Source organism: Drosophila miranda (assembly GCF_003369915.1).
Source record: "Drosophila miranda strain MSH22 chromosome Y unlocalized genomic scaffold, D.miranda_PacBio2.1 Contig_Y1_pilon, whole genome shotgun sequence".
Taxonomy (NCBI): domain Eukaryota; kingdom Metazoa; phylum Arthropoda; class Insecta; order Diptera; family Drosophilidae; genus Drosophila; species Drosophila miranda.
Window position 1 is genome coordinate 36,950,097 of NW_022881603.1, and position 22,661 is coordinate 36,972,757.

At 43.5% G+C, this 22,661-nt stretch overlaps 4 protein-coding genes across 4 annotated transcripts; all 4 read left to right on the forward strand.

Annotated features, from left to right (window-relative positions):
* The first annotated feature begins 4,142 nt into the window (after positions 1-4,142).
* On the forward strand, positions 4,143-7,009 carry LOC117191121 (guanylate kinase-associated protein mars-like). Its single transcript, XM_033396083.1, has 3 exons — positions 4,143-4,229; positions 4,287-5,733; positions 5,786-7,009. The coding sequence occupies exons 2-3, from the start codon at positions 4,416-4,418 to the stop codon at positions 6,853-6,855; spliced, it is 2,388 nt and encodes a 795-aa protein (XP_033251974.1). The 5' UTR covers positions 4,143-4,229; positions 4,287-4,415; the 3' UTR covers positions 6,856-7,009.
* A 4,065-nt stretch (positions 7,010-11,074) lies between these two features.
* LOC117191143 (guanylate kinase-associated protein mars-like) lies at positions 11,075-12,510 on the forward strand. The gene is made up of 2 exons (XM_033396107.1): positions 11,075-11,373; positions 11,431-12,510. Exon 2 carries the CDS (start codon positions 11,560-11,562, stop codon positions 12,400-12,402), a length of 843 nt encoding a protein of 280 aa, XP_033251998.1. The 5' UTR covers positions 11,075-11,373; positions 11,431-11,559; the 3' UTR covers positions 12,403-12,510.
* Positions 12,511-12,525: 15 nt separating this feature from the next.
* Positions 12,526-14,135, forward strand: LOC117191140 (guanylate kinase-associated protein mars-like). Its single transcript, XM_033396103.1, has 2 exons — positions 12,526-12,901; positions 12,954-14,135. The coding sequence occupies exons 1-2, from the start codon at positions 12,532-12,534 to the stop codon at positions 13,937-13,939; spliced, it is 1,356 nt and encodes a 451-aa protein (XP_033251994.1). The 5' UTR covers positions 12,526-12,531; the 3' UTR covers positions 13,940-14,135.
* A 3,346-nt stretch (positions 14,136-17,481) lies between these two features.
* LOC117191127 (guanylate kinase-associated protein mars-like) lies at positions 17,482-19,998 on the forward strand. Its single transcript, XM_033396089.1, has 2 exons — positions 17,482-18,837; positions 18,890-19,998. The coding sequence occupies exons 1-2, from the start codon at positions 17,859-17,861 to the stop codon at positions 19,966-19,968; spliced, it is 2,058 nt and encodes a 685-aa protein (XP_033251980.1). The 5' UTR covers positions 17,482-17,858; the 3' UTR covers positions 19,969-19,998.
* The last annotated feature ends 2,663 nt before the right edge of the window (positions 19,999-22,661 follow it).

Sequence of the window (22,661 nt, forward strand, 5' to 3'; positions counted from 1 at the left end):
CTCCTCCGGCAGACGCCGCTAATATTAAACGACACGACAAAGAGTGCGTGCGAGAGAGACAGAAAATCAGTCTGAGCGTGACGTCGGGCGCTGCGTAGCCACTGCAAATTGATTTGTTCCTATTGGCTATAAAAATGATCTGATCTGATCCAGATTCAGCAATCTTATAGATATGGTCATTATCTATGATTCTGCGTTTTTAGTTTTCTCAAATGTGCAATATTGTGGATGCAACAGATTTTCGTTCTTTGTGTGGGCGGAAAGGGGTGGGGTGAAATTTTGAGATACACGTTTTATAGTAAGATCTAACAGGAGTGCGGATACCAAATTTGGTTACTCTAGCCTTAATAGTCTCTGAGATTTTTGAATATCCCCAGATTTTCGTCCTTTGCGGGGGCGGAAGGGGGTGTGGCGAAATTTAGAAACAAACTCGTCTCGGTCCGATATATTAGGAGTGTGGATACCAAATTTGGTTGCTCTAGCTTTTGTAGTCTCTGAGATCTAGGCGCTAATGTTTTACTCTAAGCAAAGCCGCCTATGCTACGTGTGTGTTAGAGAGAGACAGGGCGGGAAAAAAATGAAATTGTTTTCTTGATGCTAGCTATAATAATAATACGATCCATATCAGATTCCGCAGTCTTAAAGATATGGTCATTCTCTACAATTCTACGTTTTTGGTTTTCTCATATCTTTAAAATTGTGGATGCCACAGATTTTCGTCCTTTGTGGGGGCGGAAGTGGGCGGGGCGAAGTTTTGACATATTTTTGTAGCAGTGACATATCACAGAAGTCTGGGTCCAAAACATCGTTGCTCTAGCTCTTATAGTCTTTGAGCACTAGGCGCTGAAGGGGACGGACAGACGGACGGACGGACAGACGGACAGACAGACAGACAGACAGGGCCCAATCGACTCGGCTATTGATGCTGATCAAGAATATATATACTTTATGGGGTCGGAAACGATTCCTTCTGGACGTTACACACATCCACTTTTACCACAAATCTAATATACCCCAATACTCATTTTGAGTATCGGGTATAAAAACTATATTTTATGAGATTCTGAACAAGTACAGAAAGGACGACTGGAACATTCTATCAACAGATGCCTCAGTTACAGAAAGTACATGTGGCATAGGAATAGTAGAATGGCCTAGTGGAAATATCCACAAGTACAAAATAGACGAGGTGGAACGTTGTGAGTTGCTGCGGACACCGCAACTCTACAGTTATACCCGATACTTAGTCAGTATGGCTCTCCTGCGGCAGACGCCGCTAATATTGAACCACACGACAAAGATTGCGTGCGAGAGAGACAGAAAATCAGTCTGAGCGTGACGTCGGGCGCTGCGTAGCCACTGCAAATTGACTTCTTGCTTTTGGCTACAAAAATGATCCGATCTGATCCAGATTCAGCAATCTGATAGATATGGTCATTATCTATGATTCTGCGTTTTTAGTTTTCTCGAATGTGCAATATTGTGGATGCAACAGATTTTCGTCTTTTGTTGGGGCGGAAGGGGTGGGACGAAATTCTGAGATATACGTTTTATAGTGAGATCTAACAGAAGTGCGGATACCAAATTTGGTTACTCTAGCCTTAATAGTCTCTGAGATTTGTGGATGCCCCAGATTTTCGTCCTTTGCGGGGCGGAAGGGGGTGTGGCGAAATTTGGACACGAAACGGTCAAGGTCCGATATCACAGGAGTGTGGATACCAAATTTGGTTGCTCTGGCTCTTATAGGTTCTGAGATCCTTGAACTCATAATTTGCAATTGACAAAACCGACCATGAAACCTGTGTGTTAGAGAGAGACAGAGCGAGAAAGAATGAAATTGTTTTCTTGATTCTGGCTATAATCATTATACGATCTGGTTCAGATTTTGCACTTTAGAAGATATGGTCATCTTCACCGATTCTGCGTTTTTGGTTTTATCGTATCTTTAAAAATGTGGATGCCACAGATTTTCGTCCTTTGTGGGGTCGGAAGGGGGAGGGGCGAAGTTTTGACATATTTTTGTAGCAGTGACATATCACAGAAGTCTGGATCCAAAACATCGTTGCTCTAGCTCTTATAGTCTTTGAGCACTAGGCGCTGAAGGGGACGGACGGACGGACGGACGGACGGACAGACGGACAGACAGACAGGGCTCAATCGACTCGGCTATTGATGCTGATCAAGAATATATATACTTTATGGGGTCGGAAACGATTCCTTCTGGACGTTACACACATCCACTTTTACCACAAATCTAATATACCCCAATACTCATTTTGAGTATCGGGTATAAAAAGGCTTTGATTTTAAGTGATGGATTAGGAGCTATTAATTTAATTAAAAATAAGAATACAGACTCGTACCTAGTGAATGATATTCACAACATAATTAACCAATCAGACATTCAGAAACTTGACATTCTATGGGTCCCTGGTCACAAGGGTGTGGCCATCAACGAAAAGACTGACATAGCAGCAAAGGCTGCTACAAGTGAGGGGTTTACAATAAATATAAAATACAGCTACAAGGAGGCTCAAAGAGAAATTAGGAACTTTTTAGTATACAAATGGAATGAGGACTACAGGACGAAGTGTAGGACGAAGGGATCCAGCCTCATAGACATATTTCCAGACATACCCAGTAAACCCTGGCATTTTTCTCTTAAATGGAATGCTAAAAGCATCAAGACCATTAACAGACTTATGACGGGACACACATACGACAAAGTCTTCCTACACAGAATCAAAGCAATTGACTCAAATATCTGCGAAACGTGCAATGTAACTGAATATGCCGAACACCTGATCTTCGATTGCCAAAGATTTGCCGGGCTCAGAAGGAAATTCAAAATCTTTAAATATTATAACAATTTACATCAATTATTAATAAAAAAAGAGCCGCTACATCTCAGAGAGCTGGCAATCTTCATCAAAACTGCTGACTTAAACTTTTGACCCCTTTTTTCTTCATCATGTTATAAAGTAATTTCAGTTTATTTTCTAAAACAGTTAAGTAATTTTCCTCTTTTTTTTATAAACCGACCTGTCAAACTCGCCAAACTACATCACCAGTATCTGATCAATGTGGCTACAGTGCTACGATCAAAATTCCGATCATCCTTGAGATGATTTAAAACCAAAAAAAAAAAAAAAAAAAAAAAAAAAAAAAAAAAAAATTTCTTTCGGTTGAATACTAGCAACGACTATCAGCACTGAACACATATTTTTAACCGATAATCTAATCAATTTTATATAAAAGTGGCTAATTTTAAGTACCATCTTTATTGGCATTGTTTATAAAATAAGGTTTCAATAAAAAATGTCAACAATTTCCACTAAGTTTATTTCTTTACATGGTAACTACCCATTTGCTACATATTAAAATCATTTTTATAAAGGGGAATATGTGTACTTTTCAAAATTGTTGGCCCGTTCTTTTCCATATAAGCCCCATGGAAGCGCCAGTGTGAAAAACCCCCGTTATGCATATTTTTACATTCCTTTTTTTATATTTTTGAAAACATTGAGATTTTGATGGCAAGTGATCAAGATTTCGATGATTTCCCGCATTAATAATCGATGTGGCTCTAAATTGAATTTTTACACGACTTCTACATTGGGGCATTGGCTAAGAGGGTGAGTGCATAACCTTAATATACTGGAAAATACTATGGAAAGTATTTTTATATTTTGCAAGGTGTGTGAACCAGACATTGTGGCAAGAAAATTAGTGTACTAAGTGACTTGGCGATAAAATATACGGTCTGAAATATGCCACATATACCCACTTAAGACCCCTCTATTTAAACAGTCATTGTAGATACCTCCTATCCCTTCTTTTACTCACAACAAAAAAACCCACTATATCCACGATTTCCACTATTTTTCGGTGCAATATTAAAATACCCCTTTGGCATACAATGGGCTAATCGTTCTGTGATTTGATATTATTAGCTTGCTAGGACTTTATAGCTGAACATGAAGTTTATCCGATTGATAGATTATTTTTCTAAAATAGTAGCCAACTTTTGCTAGTCATTCTTATTGGATTTGTTTAGAATTTTCACGAGTTTTCAAAGTGAAAATTTTGAAAAATATACCGCTAAAAATTATTGTGTAAAAAAAGCACTACCTTTAAAAAAACTGCATACAAAATACCAGATTAAATTGTTAATCAAATTCCAAGTCCCCAATCTATCAAAAAAAGTTTCCTTGCCAGGTAAAAAAGAGGTAAATATTATTATTATTAGTATTATTTTCCTCGGTCTAACTCGAGTTGTTATCCAGTTTAAATAAAGGGGCTTAAGTGGGCTAAGTTCGTTTTTTCATCGGTATGGCACGCTGAAAAGGCGCCATTCTTAAGAAGCGTCCCTCCATTTTTTTTAAACTCCTAAATAATTACTGCTCGACGTCATAATGCAGCGCCACAGGGAATTATATAAACAGCAATCACTTGCTTTTAGCCCACGCAATTTCAATGAGCAGAACCGGGAACTCCAGAATGCGGCGCGTGCAAAACAGCGCATTATTAGTGTTAGTCCAACTCCCGTCAAGCGTGCGGCACCTATACCGCCCTCAGAGGAGGCGCAGCCACGCCTTACCTATGTCGCTCCTCCTAAGGAGAATCGAAAACCAGAGCTGCCTCAGCAGCAGAGGAACCCCACCCGGGACCTTTACATAAAGCGCTTCGTGGATTGGAAGGCTGCCAGAAAGGAACAAACAAAGAACGAGCAAATTGCTCGTCGTGGTCAAAAGATGTTCACATATAAAACCGAAACACTTAAACCTGCGACAAACCCCCAGAAAGAGCAGGAGAACGCTCCGGCATTTGTGCCGCCAAAAAGGCACTCCTTATATGTTTTGGCAAAAAAAACTCAGTGTACGCAGACGGCAGCGGAGAGGAAACAGCCTTTGGCAACCCAATTGCGTACCCCGGGTCATCCATCCAGATTGCGCGCTCAGCCTGCGGCAACCATGGCAAAGCTGCAACATGCAACGTCGCGTCCTCAGCCGGTCACTGTGAAGACCCAAACATCAAACATGAAACATCAAACATCAGCAAGGAATGTCCAGCCAGCCACAGTGAAGCCTGCACCTTCACGTGCATTGCCCTTGAAGCCTACAGCAGGCCCAAAGCCCAAGGCAGCAGATTTGGTCGTTGGACCTTCTGCAAATGGGGTTGTTCATTTGCCAAATGTGAGGACGCAACCATTCGAAAAGCCGGCCGTGAGTAAGCCCACCTTAAAAATACCAGCAGTAAAACCAAAGCCCATTCAAGGAGGCGGCGGAGGGGGAGCTGCGGGAAAATTTAAGTCGACCGCAGTAGCAAAAGGGCCGGCAATACAAAACAAGCTTGCCAGCCAATTGTCGACCAGAATGAAGGCCAAGAGCAACGTCAGCAAGTACGTAGGTCTTCAAAAGAATGTTCGAAATCGGCCGGAGCTGATGAGAGAGTTGGTTGAGGCTGGGACCACTGAACTCCCACTGCCTCCCAATACGCCGCTGGAAGAGAAGATAAGTTTCCCTGCTCTGGTCACATTCACGCAGTGCAAGACCAACTTTTGCAGTCAAGAAATGATAGAAGCCTTGGGTGAGATTTCAAATCTGAGTCCAGTGGGTCCAATGAGCAGCCACCGAGATTCGAAAGCGAAGCGGACATTTGACTTTTCTAGGTACTCTTTGATAAAAACGGCAGCTGAAGAGAGTTTGATCTTGGATCCATATCTGGCTAAGGGTAAGTACAACAGGAATAAAATGGAGTAAAATGTAATATTATTGGTTTCCAGATCCAGATGATAAAGAACAAGAAAATTCTACTCTGAAGGCAGCTGCGGAGCAAACCCCTCCTCGCAGGATTTCCTATGAGAAGCCAAACTACTTAAGTCCATATGTGAGCGTCTCGCGCGGTAAAGTCAACTCTCGCTGGGAGCGTGAGAAGCGAAACAGCATGTATTTGCCCGGTGAGGAGTATCCTGTTGCCAATCGGCGGACCCTCGAGTCGGTGCTCTACTTTCGCATACAGCTGGAGAATGAGATTCGACGACTGCGAGATATCTGCAGCGAGTGGGAAGCCTATAGCAAGGAGAATGAGGCGCATCTGGTTGAGACGGGCGGCATAGATATGATCAATGTGGCCATTGGACAGACAAATTTGCTCTCTACCAAGAAATTGATGCAGTTCAGCGGTCTGATTGACCGTTGCGAGGCGGGAGCTACGGGCAAGAACCATCGACCCTACGATGGCAGCGAGGAGACGAAACCCGTCCAGGCAGAGGATCTGGAAGGGTGGTGGGACATGCTGCGACTCCAGAGTGAGAATGTTGACAAGCGCTTTGATAACTTGAAGCGATGGAAACAGAACAATTGGCAGGACCCCGATGCAGTTGAGGAATCGAAAATACCAGCCAAGCCTGTGGCCAAACCAAAGTCTAAGCTGGGCAACAATTTAAACGCTAAGCCCAAGGTCAAGGCCAGCAGTAACTTGATGCAATTACTCCGCAAGGCCCATGCTGAAATGAAAAAGGCTAAGGCGGATGTGGTATCAGCGGACGATGCCCCGCAAACTCCATCTCGCAGCAGCACTCAGCGTGTGATCGTAGTACGCGACCGTCGGTCCTTCTCTCCTGCTCGCACCGTCCTGCGCATGTCTGTAGGCGAGAGCCGTTCTTCCAATGGTGGCAACACTCTGCTCAAGTCTGCTATATTGGCCGCAGCCGAACAAAACGCTCTTAATCATACCCACCCTCCCAATAAGGGACGCCAGTCGATTCTGAAAAAACCAGGGACCAGCAAGCGTGAAAGTCGTGGAGTTATTTTCAGTACACTTCAAATTCACCTACGAAGAAGGCACTATTAGCGATGACCAGGGCCCAGCAGAAAATGAGCCGCAATCCGCGTCTTAGGCCATCCACCGAGTTTATGTAGTTAATCTATCATTTATTATTTAAAGTTACGTTTTTGTTTATATGTATAGTATTATTTAATTCTGAAAATTATGTTTCAATTTCAAAGCCTTGTTTGATATTTTTTTTTTAATTAAGTACATCAATCAATCAAATAAAGGAAAAAAACGAGGGGAACGTTGTGAGTTGCTGCGGACACCGCAACTCTACAGTTATACCCGATACTAAGTCAGTATGGCTCTCCTCCGGCAGACGCCGCTAATATTAAACGACACGACAAAGAGTGCGTGCGAGAGAGACAGAAAATCAGTCTGAGCGTGACGTCGGGCGCTGCGTAGCCACTGCAAATTGATTTGTTCCTATTGGCTATAAAAATGATCTGATCTGATCCAGATTCAGCAATCTGATAGATATGGTCATTATCTATGATTCTGCGTTTTTAGTTTTCTCGAATGTGCAATATTGTGGATGCAACAGACTTTCGTTCTTTGTTAGGGCGGAAGGGGGTGGGGTGAAATTTTGAGATACACGTTTTATAGTAAGATCTAACAGGAGTGCGGATACCAAATTTGGTTACTCTAGCCTTAATAGTCTCTGAGATTTTTGAATATCCCCAGATTTTCGTCCTTTGCGGGGCGGAAGGGGGTGTGGTGAAATTTAGAAACAAACTCGTCTCGGTCCGATATATTAGGAGTGTGGATACCAAATTTGGTTGCTCTAGCTTTTGTAGTCTCTGAGATCTAGGCGCTAATGTTTTACTCTAAGCAAAGCCGCCTATGCTACGTGTGTGTTAGAGAGAGACAGGGCGGGAAAAAAATGAGATTGTTTTCTTGATGCTAGCTATAATAATAATACGATCCAATTCAGATTCAGCAGTCTTAAAGATATGGTCATTCTCTACAATTCTACGTTTTTGGTTTTCTCATATCTTTAAAATTGTGGATGCCACAGATTTTCGTCCTTTGTGGGGCGGAAGTGGGCGGGGCGAAGTTTTGACATATTTTTGTAGCAGTGACATATCACAGAAGTCTGGGTCCAAAACATCGTTGCTCTAGCTCTTATAGTCTTTGAGCACTAGGCGCTGAAGGGGACGGGCAGACGGGCGGACGGACAGACGGACAGACGGACAGACAGACAGACAGACAGGGCCCAATCGACTCGGCTATTGATGCTGATCAAGAATATATATACTTTATGGGGTCGGAAACGATTCCTTCTGGACGTTACACACATCCACTTTTACCACAAATCTAATATACCCCAATACTCATTTTGAGTATCGGGTATAAAAACTATATTTTATGAGATTCTGAACAAGTACAGAAAGGACGACTGGAACATTCTATCAACAGATGCCTCAGTTACAGAAAGTACATGTGGCATAGGAATAGTAGAATGGCCTAGTGGAAATATCCACAAGTACAAAATAGACGAGGTGGAACGTTGTGAGTTGCTGCGGACACCGCAACTCTACAGTTATACCCGATACTTAGTCAGTATGGCTCTCCTGCGGCAGACGCCGCTAATATTGAACCACACGACAAAGATTGCGTGCGAGAGAGACAGAAAATCAGTCTGAGCGTGACGTCGGGCGCTGCGTAGCCACTGAAAATTGACTTCTTGCTTTTGGCTACAAAAATGATCCGATCTGATCCAGATTCAGCAATCTGATAGATATGGTCATTATCTATGATTCTGCGTTTTTAGTTTTCTCGAATGTGCAATATTGTGGATGCAACAGATTTTCGTCTTTTGTTGGGGCGGAAGGGGGTGGGACGAAATTCTGAGATATACGTTTTATAGTGAGATCTAACAGAAGTGCGGATACCAAATTTGGTTACTCTAGCCTTAATAGTCTCTGAGATTTGTGGATGCCCCAGATTTTCGTCCTTTGCGGGGGCGGAAGGGGGTGTGGCGAAATTTGGACACGAAACGGTCAAGGTCCGATATCACAGGAGTGTGGATACCAAATTTGGTTGCTCTGGCTCTTATAGGTTCTGAGATCCTTGAACTCATAATTTGCAATTGACAAAACCGACCATGAAACCTGTGTGTTAGAGAGAGACAGAGCGAGAAAGAATGAAATTGTTTTCTTGATTCTGGCTATAATCATTATACGATCTGGTTCAGATTTTGCACTTTAGAAGATATGGTCATCTTCACCGATTCTGCGTTTTTGGTTTTATCGTATCTTTAAAAATGTGGATGCCACAGATTTTCGTCCTTTGTGGGGGCGGAAGTGGGCGGGGCGAAGTTTTGACATATTTTTGTAGCAGTGACATATCACAGAAGTCTGGATCCAAAACATCGTTGCTCTAGCTCTTATAGTCTTTGAGCACTAGGCGCTGAAGGGGACGGACGGACGGACGGACGGACAGACGGACAGACAGACAGGGCTCAATCGACTCGGGTATTGATGCTGATCAAGAATATATATACTTTATGGGGTCGGAAACGATTCCTTCTGGACGTTACACACATCCACTTTTACCACAAATCTAATATACCCCAATACTCATTTTGAGTATCGGGTATAAAAAGGCTTTGATTTTAAGTGATGGATTAGGAGCTATTAATTTAATTAAAAATAAGAATACAGACTCGTACCTAGTGAATGATATTCACAACATAATTAACCAATCAGACATTCAGAAACTTGACATTCTATGGGTCCCTGGTCACAAGGGTGTGGCCATCAACGAAAAGACTGACATAGCAGCAAAGGCTGCTACAAGTGAGGGGTTTACAATAAATATAAAATACAGCTACAAGGAGGCTCAAAGAGAAATTAGGAACTTTTTAGTATACAAATGGAATGAGGACTACAGGACGAAGTGTAGGACGAAGGGATCCAGCCTCATAGACATATTTCCAGACATACCCAGTAAACCCTGGCATTTTTCTCTTAAATGGAATGCTAAAAGCATCAAGACCATTAACAGACTTATGACGGGACACACATACGACAAAGTCTTCCTACACAGAATCAAAGCAATTGACTCAAATACCTGCGAAACGTGCAATGTAACTGAATATGCCGAACACCTGATCTTCGATTGCCTAAGATTTGCCGGGCTCAGAAGGAAATTCAAAATCTTTAAATATTATAACAATTTACATCAATTATTAATAAAAAAAACAGCCGCTACATCTCAGAGAGCTGGCAGTCTTCATCAAAACTGCTAACTTAAACTTTTGACCCCTTTTTTCTTCATCATGTTATAAAGTAATTTCAGTTTATTTTCTAAAACAGTTAAGTAATTTTCCTCTTTTTTTTATAAACCGACCTGTCAAACTCGCCAAACTACATCACCAGTATCTGATCAATGTGGCTACAGTGCTACGATCAAAATTCCGATCATCCTTGAGATGATTTAAAACCAAAAAAAAAAAAAAAAAAAAAAAAAAAAAAAAAAAATTTCTTTCGGTTGAATACTAGCAACGACTATCAGCACTGAACACATATTTTTAACCGATAATCTAATCAATTTTATATAAAAGTGGCTAATTTTAAGTACCATCTTTATTGGCATTGTTTATAAAATAAGGTTTCAATAAAAAATGTCAACAATTTCCACTAAGTTTATTTCTTTACATGGTAACTACCCATTTGCTACATATTAAAATCATTTTTATAAAGGGGAATATGTGTACTTTTCAAAATTGTTGGCCCGTTCTTTTCCATATAAGCCCCATGGAAGCGCCAGTGTGAAAAACCCCCGTTATGCATATTTTTACATTCCTTTTTTTATATTTTTGAAAACATTGAGATTTTGATGGCAAGTGATCAAGATTTCGATGATTTCCCGCATTAATAATCGATGTGGCTCTAAATTGAATTTTTACACGACTTCTACATTGGGGCATTGGCTAAGAGGGTGAGTGCATAACCTTAATATACTGGAAAATACTATGGAAAGTATTTTTATATTTTGCAAGGTGTGTGAACCAGACATTGTGGCAAGAAAATTAGTGTACTAAGTGACTTGGCGATAAAATATACGGTCTGAAATATGCCACATATACCCACTTAAGACCCCTCTATTTAAACAGTCATTGTAGATACCTCCTATCCCTTCTTTTACTCACAACAAAAAAACCCACTATATCCACGATTTCCACTATTTTTCGGTGCAATATTAAAATACCCCTTTGGCATACAATGGGCTAATCGTTCTGTGATTTGATATTATTAGCTTGCTAGGACTTTATAGCTGAACATGAAGTTTATCCGATTGATAGATTATTTTTCTAAAATAGTAGCCAACTTTTGCTAGTCATTCTTATTGGATTTGTTTAGAATTTTCACGAGTTTTCAAAGTGAAAATTTTGAAAAATATACCGCTAAAAATTATTGTGTAAAAACAGCACTACCTTTAAAAAAACTGCATACAAAATACCAGATTAAATTGTTAAACAAATTCCAAGTCCCCAATCTATCAAAAAAAGTTTCCTTGCCAGGTAAAAAAGAGGTAAATATTATTATTATTAGTATTATTTTCCGCGGTCTAACTCGAGTTGTTATCCAGTTTAAATAAAGGGGCTTAAGTGGGCTAAGTTCGTTTTTTCATCGGTATGGCACGCTGAAAAGGCGCCATTCTTAAGAAGCGTCCCTCCATTTTTTTTAAACTCCTAAATAATTACTGCTCGACGTCATAATGCAGCGCCACAGGGAATTATATAAACAGCAATCACTTGCTTTTAGCCCACGCAATTTCAATGAGCAGAACCGGGAACTCCAGAATGCGGCGCGTGCAAAACAGCGCGAGGATCGTTTTCAAAGCAACCGCATTATTAGTGTTAGTCCAACTCCCGTCAAGCGTGCGGCACCTATACCGCCCTCAGAGGAGGCGCAGCCACGCCTTACCTATGTCGCTCCTCCTAAGGAGAATCGAAAACCAGAGCTGCCTCAGCAGCAGAGGAACCCCACCCGGGACCTTTACATAAAGCGCTTCGTGGATTGGAAGGCTGCCAGAAAGGAACAAACAAAGAACGAGCAAATTGCTCGTCGTGGTCAAAAGATGTTCACATATAAAACCGAAACACTTAAACCTGCGACAAACCCCCAGAAAGAGCAGGAGAACGCTCCGGCATTTGTGCCGCCAAAAAGGCACTCCTTATATGTTTTGGCAAAAAAAAACTCAGTGTACGCAGACGGCAGCGGAGAGGAAACAGCGTTTTGCAACCCAATTGCGTACCCAGGGTCATCCATCCAGATTGCGCGCTCAGCCTGCGGCAACCATGGCAAAGCTGCAACATGCAACGTCGCGTCCTCAGCCGGTCACTGTGAAGACCCAAACATCAAACATGAAACATCAAACATCAGCAAGGAATGTCCAGCCAGCCACAGTGAAGCCTGCACCTTCACGTGCATTGCCCTTGAAGCCTACAGCAGGCCCAAAGCCCAAGGCAGCAGATTTGGTCGTTGGACCTTCTGCAAATGGGGTTGTTCATTTGCCAAATGTGAGGACGCAACCATTCGAAAAGCCGGCCGTGAGTAAGCCCACCTTAAAAATACCAGCAGTAAAACCAAAGCCCATTCAAGGAGGCGGCGGAGGGGAGCTGCGGGAAAATTTAAGTCGACCGCAGTAGCAAAAGGGCCGGCAATACAAAACAAGCTTGCCAGCCAAATGTCGACCAGAATGAAGGCCAAGAGCAACGTCAGCAAGTACGTAGGTCTTCAAAAGAATGTTCGAAATCGGCCGGAGCTGATGAGAGAGTTGGTTGAGGCTGGGACCACTGAACTCCCACTGCCTCCCAATACGCCGCTGGAAGAGAAGATAAGTTTCCCTGCTCTGGTCACATTCACGCAGTGCAAGACCAACTTTTGCAGTCAAGAAATGATAGAAGCCTTGGGTGAGATTTCAAATCTGAGTCCAGTGGGTCCAATGAGCAGCCACCGAGATTCGAAAGCGAAGCGGAAATTTGACTTTTCTAGGTACTCTTTGATAAAAACGGCAGCTGAAGAGAGTTTGATCTTGGATCCATATCTGGCTAAGGGTAAGTACAACAGGAATAAAATGGAGTAAAATGTAATATTATTGGTTTCCAGATCCAGATGATAAAGAACAAGAAAATTCTACTCTGAAGGCAGCTGCGGAGCAAACCCCTCCTCGCAGGATTTCCTATGAGAAGCCAAACTACTTAAGTCCATATGTGAGCGTCTCGCGCGGTAAAGTCAACTCTCGCTGGGAGCGTGAGAAGCGAAACAGCATGTATTTGCCCGGTGAGGAGTATCCTGTTGCCAATCGGCGGACCCTCGAGTCGGTGCTCTACTTTCGCATACAGCTGGAGAATGAGATTCGACGACTGCGAGATATCTGCAGCGAGTGGGAAGCCTATAGCAAGGAGAATGAGGCGCATCTGGTTGAGACGGGCGGCATAGATATGATCAATGTGGCCATTGGACAGACAAATTTGCTCTCTACCAAGAAATTGATGCAGTTCAGCGGTCTGATTGACCGTTGCGAGGCGGGAGCTACGGGCAAGAACCATCGACCCTACGATGGCAGCGAGGAGACGAAACCCGTCCAGGCAGAGGATCTGGAAGGGTGGTGGGACATGCTGCGACTCCAGAGTGAGAATGTTGACAAGCGCTTTGATAACTTGAAGCGATGGAAACAGAACAATTGGCAGGACCCCGATGCAGTTGAGGAATCGAAAATACCAGCCAAGCCTGTGGCCAAACCAAAGTCTAAGCTGGGCAACAATTTAAACGCTAAGCCCAAGGTCAAGGCCAGCAGTAACTTGATGCAATTACTCCGCAAGGCCCATGCTGAAATGAAAAAGGCTAAGGCGGATGTGGTATCAGCGGACGATGCCCCGCAAACTCCATCTCGCAGCAGCACTCAGCGTGTGATCGTAGTACGCGACCGTCGGTCCTTCTCTCCTGCTCGCACCGTCCTGCGCATGTCTGTAGGCGAGAGCCGTTCTTCCAATGGTGGCAACACTCTGCTCAAGTCTGCTATATTGGCCGCAGCCGAACAAAACGCTCTTAATCATACCCCCCTCCCAATAAGGGACGCCAGTCGATTCTGAAAAAACCAGGGACCAGCAAGCGTGAAAGTCGTGGAGTTATTTTCAGTACAAAGAAAAATGTACGGCACTTCAAATTCACCTACGAAGAAGGCACTATTAGCGATGACCAGGGCCCAGCAGAAAATGAGCCGCAATCCGCGTCTTAGGCCATCCACCGAGTTTATGTAGTTTATCTATCATTTATTATTTAAAGTTACGTTTTTGTTTATATGTATAGTATTATTTAATTATGAAAATTATGTTTCAATTTCAAAGCCTTGTTTGATATTTTTTTTTTAATTAAGTACATCAATCAATCAAATAAAGGAAAAAAACGAGGGGAACGTTGTGAGTTGCTGCGGACACCGCAGCTCTACAGTTATACCCGATACTAAGTCAGTATGGCTCTCCTCCGGCAGACGCCGCTAATATTAAACGAAACGACAAAGAGTGCGTGCGAGAGAGACAGAAAATCAGTCTGAGCGTGACGTCGGGCGCTGCGTAGCCACTGCAAATTGATTTGTTCCTATTGGCTATAAAAATGATCTGATCTGATCCAGATTCAGCAATCTGATAGATATGGTCATTATCTATGATTCTGCGTTTTTAGTTTTCTCGAATGTGCAATATTGTGGATGCAACAGATATTCGTCCTTTGTGTGGGCGGAAGGGGGTGGGGTGAAATTTTGAGATACACGTTTTATAGTAAGATCTAACAGAAGTGCGGATACCAAATTTGGTTACTCTAGCCTTAATAGTCTCTGAGATTTTTGAATATCCCCAGATTTTCGTCCTTTGCGGGGGCGGAAGGGGGTGTGGCGAAATTTTGAAACAAACTCGTCTCGGTCCGATATATTAGGAGTGTGGATACCAAATTTGGTTGCTCTAGCTTTTGTAGTCTCTGAGATCTAGGCGCTAATGTTTTACTCTAAGCAAAGCCGCCTATGCTACGTGTGTGTTAGAGAGAGACAGGGCGGGAAAAAAATGAAATTGTTTTCTTGATGCTAGCTATAATAATAATACGATCCAATTCAGATTCCGCAGTCTTAAAGATATGGTCATTCTCTACAATTCTACGTTTTTGGTTTTCTCTTATCTTTAAAATTGTGGATGCCACAGATTTTCGTCCTTTGTGGGGGCGGAAGTGGGCGGGGCGAAGTTTTGACATATTTTTGTAGCAGTGACATATCACAGAAGTCTGGGTCCAAAACATCGTTGCTCTAGCTCTTATAGTCTTTGAGCACTAGGCGCTGAAGGGGACGGACAGACGGACGGACGGACGGACGGACGGACGGACAGACGGACAGACAGACAGGGCTCAATCGACTCGGCTATTGATGCTGATCAAGAATATATATACTTTATGGGGTCGGAAACGATTCCTTCTGGACGTTACACACATCCACTTTTACCACAAATCTAATATACCCCAATACTCATTTTGAGTATCGGGTATAAAAAGGCTTTGATTTTAAGTGATGGATTAGGAGCTATTAATTTAATTAAAAATAAGAATACAGACTCGTACCTAGTGAATGATATTCACAACATAATTAACCAATCAGACATTCAGAAACTTGACATTCTATGGGTCCCTGGTCACAAGGGTGTGGCCATCAACGAAAAGACTGACATAGCAGCAAAGGCTGCTACAAGTGAGGGGTTTACAATAAATATAAAATACAGCTACAAGGAGGCTCAAAGAGAAATTAGGAACTTTTTAGTATACAAATGGAATGAGGACTACAGGACGAAGTGTAGGACGAAGGGATCCAGCCTCATATACATATTTCCAGACATACCCAGTAAACCCTGGCATTTTTCTCTTAAATGGAATGCTAAAAGCATCAAGACCATTAACAGACTTATGACGGGACACACATACGACAAAGTCTTCCTACACCGAATCAAAGCAATTGACTCAAATATCTGCGAAACGTGCAATGTAACTGAATATGCCGAACACCTGATCTTCGATTGCCAAAGATTTGCCAGGCTCAGAAGGAAATTCAAAATCTTTAAATATTATAACAATTTACATCAATTATTAATAAAAAAAAGAGCCGCTACATCTCAGAGAGCTGGCAGTCTTCATCAAAACTGCTAACTTAAACTTTTGACCCCTTTTTTCTTCATCATGTTATAAAGTAATTTCAGTTTATTTTCTAAAACAGTTAAGTAATTTTCCTCTTTTTTTTATAAACCGACCTGTCAAACTCGCCAAACTACATCACCAGTATCTGATCAATGTGGCTACAGTGCTACGATCAAAATTCCGATCATCCTTGAGATGATTTAAAACCAAAAAAAAAAAAAAAAAAAAAAAAAAAAAAAAAATTTCTTTCGGTTGAATACTAGCAACGACTATCAGCACTGAACACATATTTTTAACCGATAATCTAATCAATTTTATATAAAAGTGGCTAATTTTAAGTACCATCTTTATTGGCATTGTTTATAAAATAAGGTTTCAATAAAAAATGTCAACAATTTCCACTAAGTTTATTTCTTTACATGTTAACTACCCATTTGCTACATATTAAAATCATTTTTATAAAGGGGAATATGTGTACTTTTCAAAATTGTTGGCCCGTTCTTTTCCATATAAGCCCCATGGAAGCGCCAGTGTGAAAAACCCCCGTTATGCATATTTTTACATTCCTTTTTTTATATTTTTGAAAGCATTGAGATTTTGATGGCAAGTGATCAAGATTTCGATGATTTCCCGCATTAATAATCGATGTGGCTCTAAATTGCATTTTTCCACGACTTCTACATTGGGGCATTGGCTAAGAGGGTGAGTGCATAACCTTAATATACTGGAAAATACTATGGAAAGTATTTTTATATTTTGCAAGGTGTGTGAACCAGACATTGTGGCAAGAAAATTAGTGTACTAAGTGACTTGGCGATAAAATATACGGTCTGAAATATGCCACATATACCCACTTAAGACCCCTCTATTTAAACAGTCATTGTAGATACCTCCTATCCCTTCTTTTACTCACAACAAAAAAACCCACTATATCCACGATTTCCACTATTTTCGGTGCAATATTAAAATTCCCCTTTGGCATACAATGGGCTAATCGTTCTGTGATTTGATATTATTAGCTTGCTAGGACTTTATAGCTGAACATGAAGTTTATCCGATTGATAGATTATTTTTCTAAAATAGTAGCCAACTTTTGCTAGTCATTCTTATTGGATTTGTTTAGAATTTTCACGAGTTTTCAAAGTGAAAATTTTGAAAAATATACCGCTAAAAATTATTGTGTAAAAACAGCACTACCTTTAAAAAAACTGCATACAAAATACCAGATTAAATTGTTAAACAAATTCCAAGTCCCCAATCTATCAAAAAAAGTTTCCTTGCCAGGTAAAAAAGAGGTAAATATTATTATTATTAGTATTATTTTCCGCGGTCTAACTCGAGTTGTTATCCAGTTTAAATAAAGGGGCTTAAGTGGGCTAAGTTCGTTTTTTCATCGGTATGGCACGCTGAAAAGGCGCCATTCTTAAGAAGCGGTCCCTCCATTTTTTTTAAACTCCTAAATAATTACTGCCCGACGTCATAATCCAGCGCCACAGGGAATTATATAAACAGCAATCACTTGCTTTTAGCCCACGCAATTTCAATGAGCAGAACCGGGAACTCCAGAATGCGGCGCGTGCAAAACAGCGCGAGGATCGTTTTCAAAGCAACCGCATTATTAGTGTTAGTCCAACTCCCGTCAAGCGTGCGGCACCTATACCGCCCTCAGAGGAGGCGCAGCCACGCCTTACCTATGTCGCTCCTCCTAAGGAGAATCGAAAACCAGAGCTGCCTCAGCAGCAGAGGAACCCCACCCGGGACCTTTACATAAAGCGCTTCGTGGATTGGAAGGCTGCCAGAAAGGAACAAACAAAGAACGAGCAAATTGCTCGTCGTGGTCAAAAGATGTTCACATATAAAACCGAAACACTTAAACCTGCGACAAACCCCCAGAAAGAGCAGGAGAACGCTCCGGCATTTGTGCCGCCAAAAAGGCACTCCTTATATGTTTTGGCAAAAAAAACTCAGTGTACGCAGACGGCAGCGGAGAGGAAACAGCCTTTGGCAACCCAATTGCGTACCCAGGGTCATCCATCCAGATTGTGCGCTCAGCCTGCGGCAACCATGGCAAAGCTGCAACATGCAACGTCGCGTCCTCAGCCGGTCACTGTGAAGACCCAAACATCAAACATGAAACATCAAACATCAGCAAGGAATGTCCAGCCAGCCACAGTGAAGCCTGCACCTTCACGTGCATTGCCCTTGAAGCCTACAGCAGGCCCAAAGCCCAAGGCAGCAGATTTGGTCGTTGGACCTTCTGCAAATGGGGTTGTTCATTTGCCAAATGTGAGGACGCAACCATTCGAAAAGCCGGCCGTGAGTAAGCCCACCTTAAAAATACCAGCAGTAAAACCAAAGCCCATTCAAGGGGGCGGCGGAGGGGGAGCTGCGGGAAAATTTAAGTCGACCGCAGTAGCAAAAGGGCCGGCAATACAAAACAAGCTTGCCAGCCAATTGTCGACCAGAATGAAGGCCAAGAGCAACGTCAGCAAGTACGTAGGTCTTCAAAAGAATGTTCGAAATCGGCCGGAGCTGATGAGAGAGTTGGTTGAGGCTGGGACCACTGAACTCCCACTGCCTCCCAATACGCCGCTGGAAGAGAATATAAGTTTCCCTGCTCTGGTCACATTCACGCAGTGCAAGACCAACAATTGCAGTCAAGAAATGATAGAAGCCTTGGGTGAGATTTCAAATCTGAGTCCAGTGGGTCCAATGAGCAGCCACCGAGATTCGAAAGCGAAGCGGAAATTTGACTTTTCTAGGTACTCTTTGATAAAAACGGCAGCTGAAGAGAGTTTGATCTTGGATCCATATCTGGCTAAGGGTAAGTACAACAGGAATAAAATGGAGTAAAATGTAATATTATTGGTTTCCAGATCCAGATGATAAAGAACAAGAAAATTCTACTCTGAAGGCAGCTGCGGAGCAAACCCCTCCTCGCAGGATTTCCTATGAGAAGCCCAACTACTTAAGTCCATATGTGAGCGTCTCGCGCGGTAAGGTCAACTCTCGCTGGGAGCGTGAGAAGCGAAACAGCATGTATTTGCCCGGTGAGGAGTATCCTGTTGCCAATCGGCGGGCCCTCGAGTCGGTGCTCTACTTTCGCATACAGCTGGAGAATGAGATTCGACGACTGCGAGATATCTGCAGCGAGTGGGAAGCCTATAGCAAGGAGAATGAGGCGCATCTGGTTGAGACGGGCGGCATAGATATGATCAATGTGGCCATTGGACAGACAAATTTGCTCTCTACCAAGAAATTGATGCAGTTCAGCGGTCTGATTGACCGTTGCGAGGCGGGAGCTACGGGCAAGAACCATCGACCCTACGATGGCAGCGAGGAGACGAAACCCGTCCAGGCAGAGGATCTGGAAGGGTGGTGGGACATGCTGCGACTCCAGAGTGAGAATGTTGACAAGCGCTTTGATAACTTGAAGCGATGGAAACAGAACAATTGGCAGGACCCCGATGCAGTTGAGGAATCGAAAATACCAGCCAAGCCTGTGGCCAAACCAAAGTCTAAGCTGGGCAACAATTTAAACGCTAAGCCCAAGGTCAAGGCCAGCAGTAACTTGATGCAATTACTCCGCAAGGCCCATGCTGAAATGAAAAAGGCTAAGGCGGATGTGGTATCAGCGGACGATGCCCCGCAAACTCCATCTCGCAGCAGCACTCAGCGTGTGATCGTAGTACGCGACCGTCGGTCCTTCTCTCCTGCTCGCACCGTCCTGCGCATGTCTGTAGGCGAGAGCCGTTCTTCCAATGGTGGCAACACTCTGCTCAAGTCTGCTATATTGGCCGCAGCCGAACAAAACGCTCTTAATCATACCACCCCTCCCAATAAGGGACGCCAGTCGATTCTGAAAAAACCAGGGACCAGCAAGCGTGAAAGTCGTGGAGTTATTTTCAGTACAAAGATTTATTATTTAAAGTTACGTTTTTGTTTATATGTATAGTATTATTTAATTCTGAAAATTATGTTTCAATTTGTGACGGCGCGTCGGCCGGGGTATGCTCGTCGCGCCGGGTTCCACAGAAATTTGTTTGATCTCTGGGTGTGGTAGCTGAAAGAGAGTCTCGTGGTTCAAGAATAAGGCGGGCTTTGAGCGGTAATAAAAGAGATAGAGTTATTTTTATTGTTCTTAAAGGTACAAAGTTTGGTAGTGGCGCGGGTGTTTTTCTGCCGGCTCTTCCTTCGGGGTCGTCCTTCGGGTTGGCCGCACGTGGCGGATGGTTGCGTGCGGGTCCTGGTAGTCTTCTGGTCGGTGTCGGTTGAGGTCGCGGAGGTCTAATGCGCTCCGAGGGGAAGAATGTTGCGGAGGGTGAATGCGCTCCGAGGAGAAATAATGTTGCGGAGGGTTAATGCGCTCCGAGGAGGAATAATGTTGCGGAGGGTTAATGCGCTCCGAGGAGAAATAATGTTGCGGAGGGTGAATGCGCTCCGAGGAGAAATAATGTTGCGGAGGGTGAATGCGCTCCGAGGAGAAATAATGTTGCGGAGGGTGAATGCGCTCCGGGGAGAAATCAGGGTGCGGAGTGTGAATGCGCTCCGAGGAGAAATAATGTTGCGGAGGGTTAATGCGCTACGAGGGGAAAGGTGGCGGAGGTTTAATGCGCTCCGAGGAGGATAGGAGGATCGCTGGGGCTGCTGGTGGCTGCTACTGATGCTTACCTCTCCACGGGCCGGAGCCGAACTGATGCTGATCGCTCTGGCGGAGCCCCTTTTATTTCCGAAAAGCAGCTGATCGTACGGTCTGTCCCTAGCGCGTTGTGCTGAGGGGTCCCTAACGAGTTTGTACAGATCGGCTGATAGTGTGCTCGTTGGAGCTTGGGTTATGGTCACACTTGGGGCAGTCAGCTTTGGGTGAGACCGTGGGGGCTGTGCTACGGGTCCATTGGTGGTGATCAGCTGTGGTTGGTTTTATGTATCTTTTATTGTTTGTTTATTTATATTTATTTCTTATGTGGCAGGTCTTCATGTATTTGTAGCTTATGTTCTACTTATCCTACTAATACTTATTTTATAGTCTTCATGGCTTGTCTTGGTGTTTCTAGTGATATTTTTGTGGTGTTTGTGGCGCCGGCGCTTGGTCTTCCTGGCGCTGGGCGTCACACTCCCCCTCCTTTCCCAGTGGAGCGTCGCCAATTGACTTTGTTTGGAACCATGTGCTGATGCGGACATCTCCAGCTCGGCCGATCTTCACCCAACACGCCTCCTGTTTCTCGTTCCGTAGTTTGAACCGTCGTAGAGTGTGTTTTGGGCGGTCGTGGAGTTTTGCTTTGACTAGTTCGATCGCCGTGGTCGCTAGTTCGAATTTTTCCGGGACCTCCCATTCGCCCGGGATGGTGCCTCTCTGGATGGGTTTCTGGGTTTCCGGTTCTGGTGTTGGCCGCTCGGGGTTTAGGTCTAGCACGTCCCGGTCGGACTCTTCGTCTTCCACTTGTTTTGCCCAGGAAAGTTCCGGGCCTTGTTGTTCGCTGATTCTTCGTGCCGTTTGTTCCTGTAGGTTGGCCTGGTTTGCCCAGCTGATCCTCTTTTTTGTTGGGATTACTTCATTGTGCGTTGCTACTTGTTCTCCTCGAGTCTCGCGCTGTCCTGCCGTGGTTTCCATCGTTTTGTTTGTTGCTGTTTTCCTTGGTGCTGACACCTTTGTTCCTGATACTTTCATCCGTGAGCTGAGTGGTGGGCGACCGATAGTAGTTTTGCCGCTCGGTTTTTGTGGCTGGCCTGTGCCATCCTTTCTTTGAATTTCCGGGCCGAAATGTTGAATTTATCTTCATTATTTTCCATCTGTCTGAAAAGGTAGAGAGAGGGCATCGTTATTGTGTTTGCTTCCTCTATTTTTGCTGGTTTTAGTTGTGAGACGTGTGCCCGTAGTTTTTTGTTCGTTGTCGTATCTTGTACTGTTATGATCACTGGAGAGGTTAGTTCGAGTACCTTGCACGGACCGGTGTATTTCGGTTCTAGTTTCGCTGTTGTCTTGTCGATTTTTTTCGATAGTGGGTGCGTTCGTACCCATACTAAGTCCCCTCTTTTTGGCTTCCATGCTCGCTTTCGCAAATTGTAATGTCTTGCTTGTTTTGCTGCTGCTTCTTCCATGTTTTGCCTGGCTATTGTTTCTGTTTGTTTTCGTTTGTCGGTGTTTTCCTGGTTTGTTTGATTGTTGAACCCTGACCCTAGTGTTACCTCGTCGAATAGGTTGCCCGGCAATCTAAGTTCTCTCCCGAATATCAGGTATGCTGGACTAAACCCTGTTGCTTCTGACTTGCTGCTATTTATCGCTAGGGTTAGTTCTGGTAGTTGTTCGTCCCATTTGTTGTGTTTCCCTCCCGCGAATTGTGCGATCATCGTCTTTAGTGTTCGGTTCGCTCGTTCGGTTGGGTTTTCTTGTGGTGTGTATGGTGCCGTGAATTGTTGGGTGATGCCCCACTTTTTCATTACCTGTTTCGTCTTTCTGCTTGTAAATTGTACGCCGTTGTCTGAGATCACTCGCTTTGGTGCACCTCCCCTCGCCAGTATTTTTTCTCTGAACGCCTTTAGGAATGCGTCAGCTGTTGCGCTTCTTGTCGGTGTGACCTCCACCCATTTCGAAAATTTATCGATAAACACGATTAGTGCGGTGTTTCCGTGCGGCGATCTTGGTAGTGG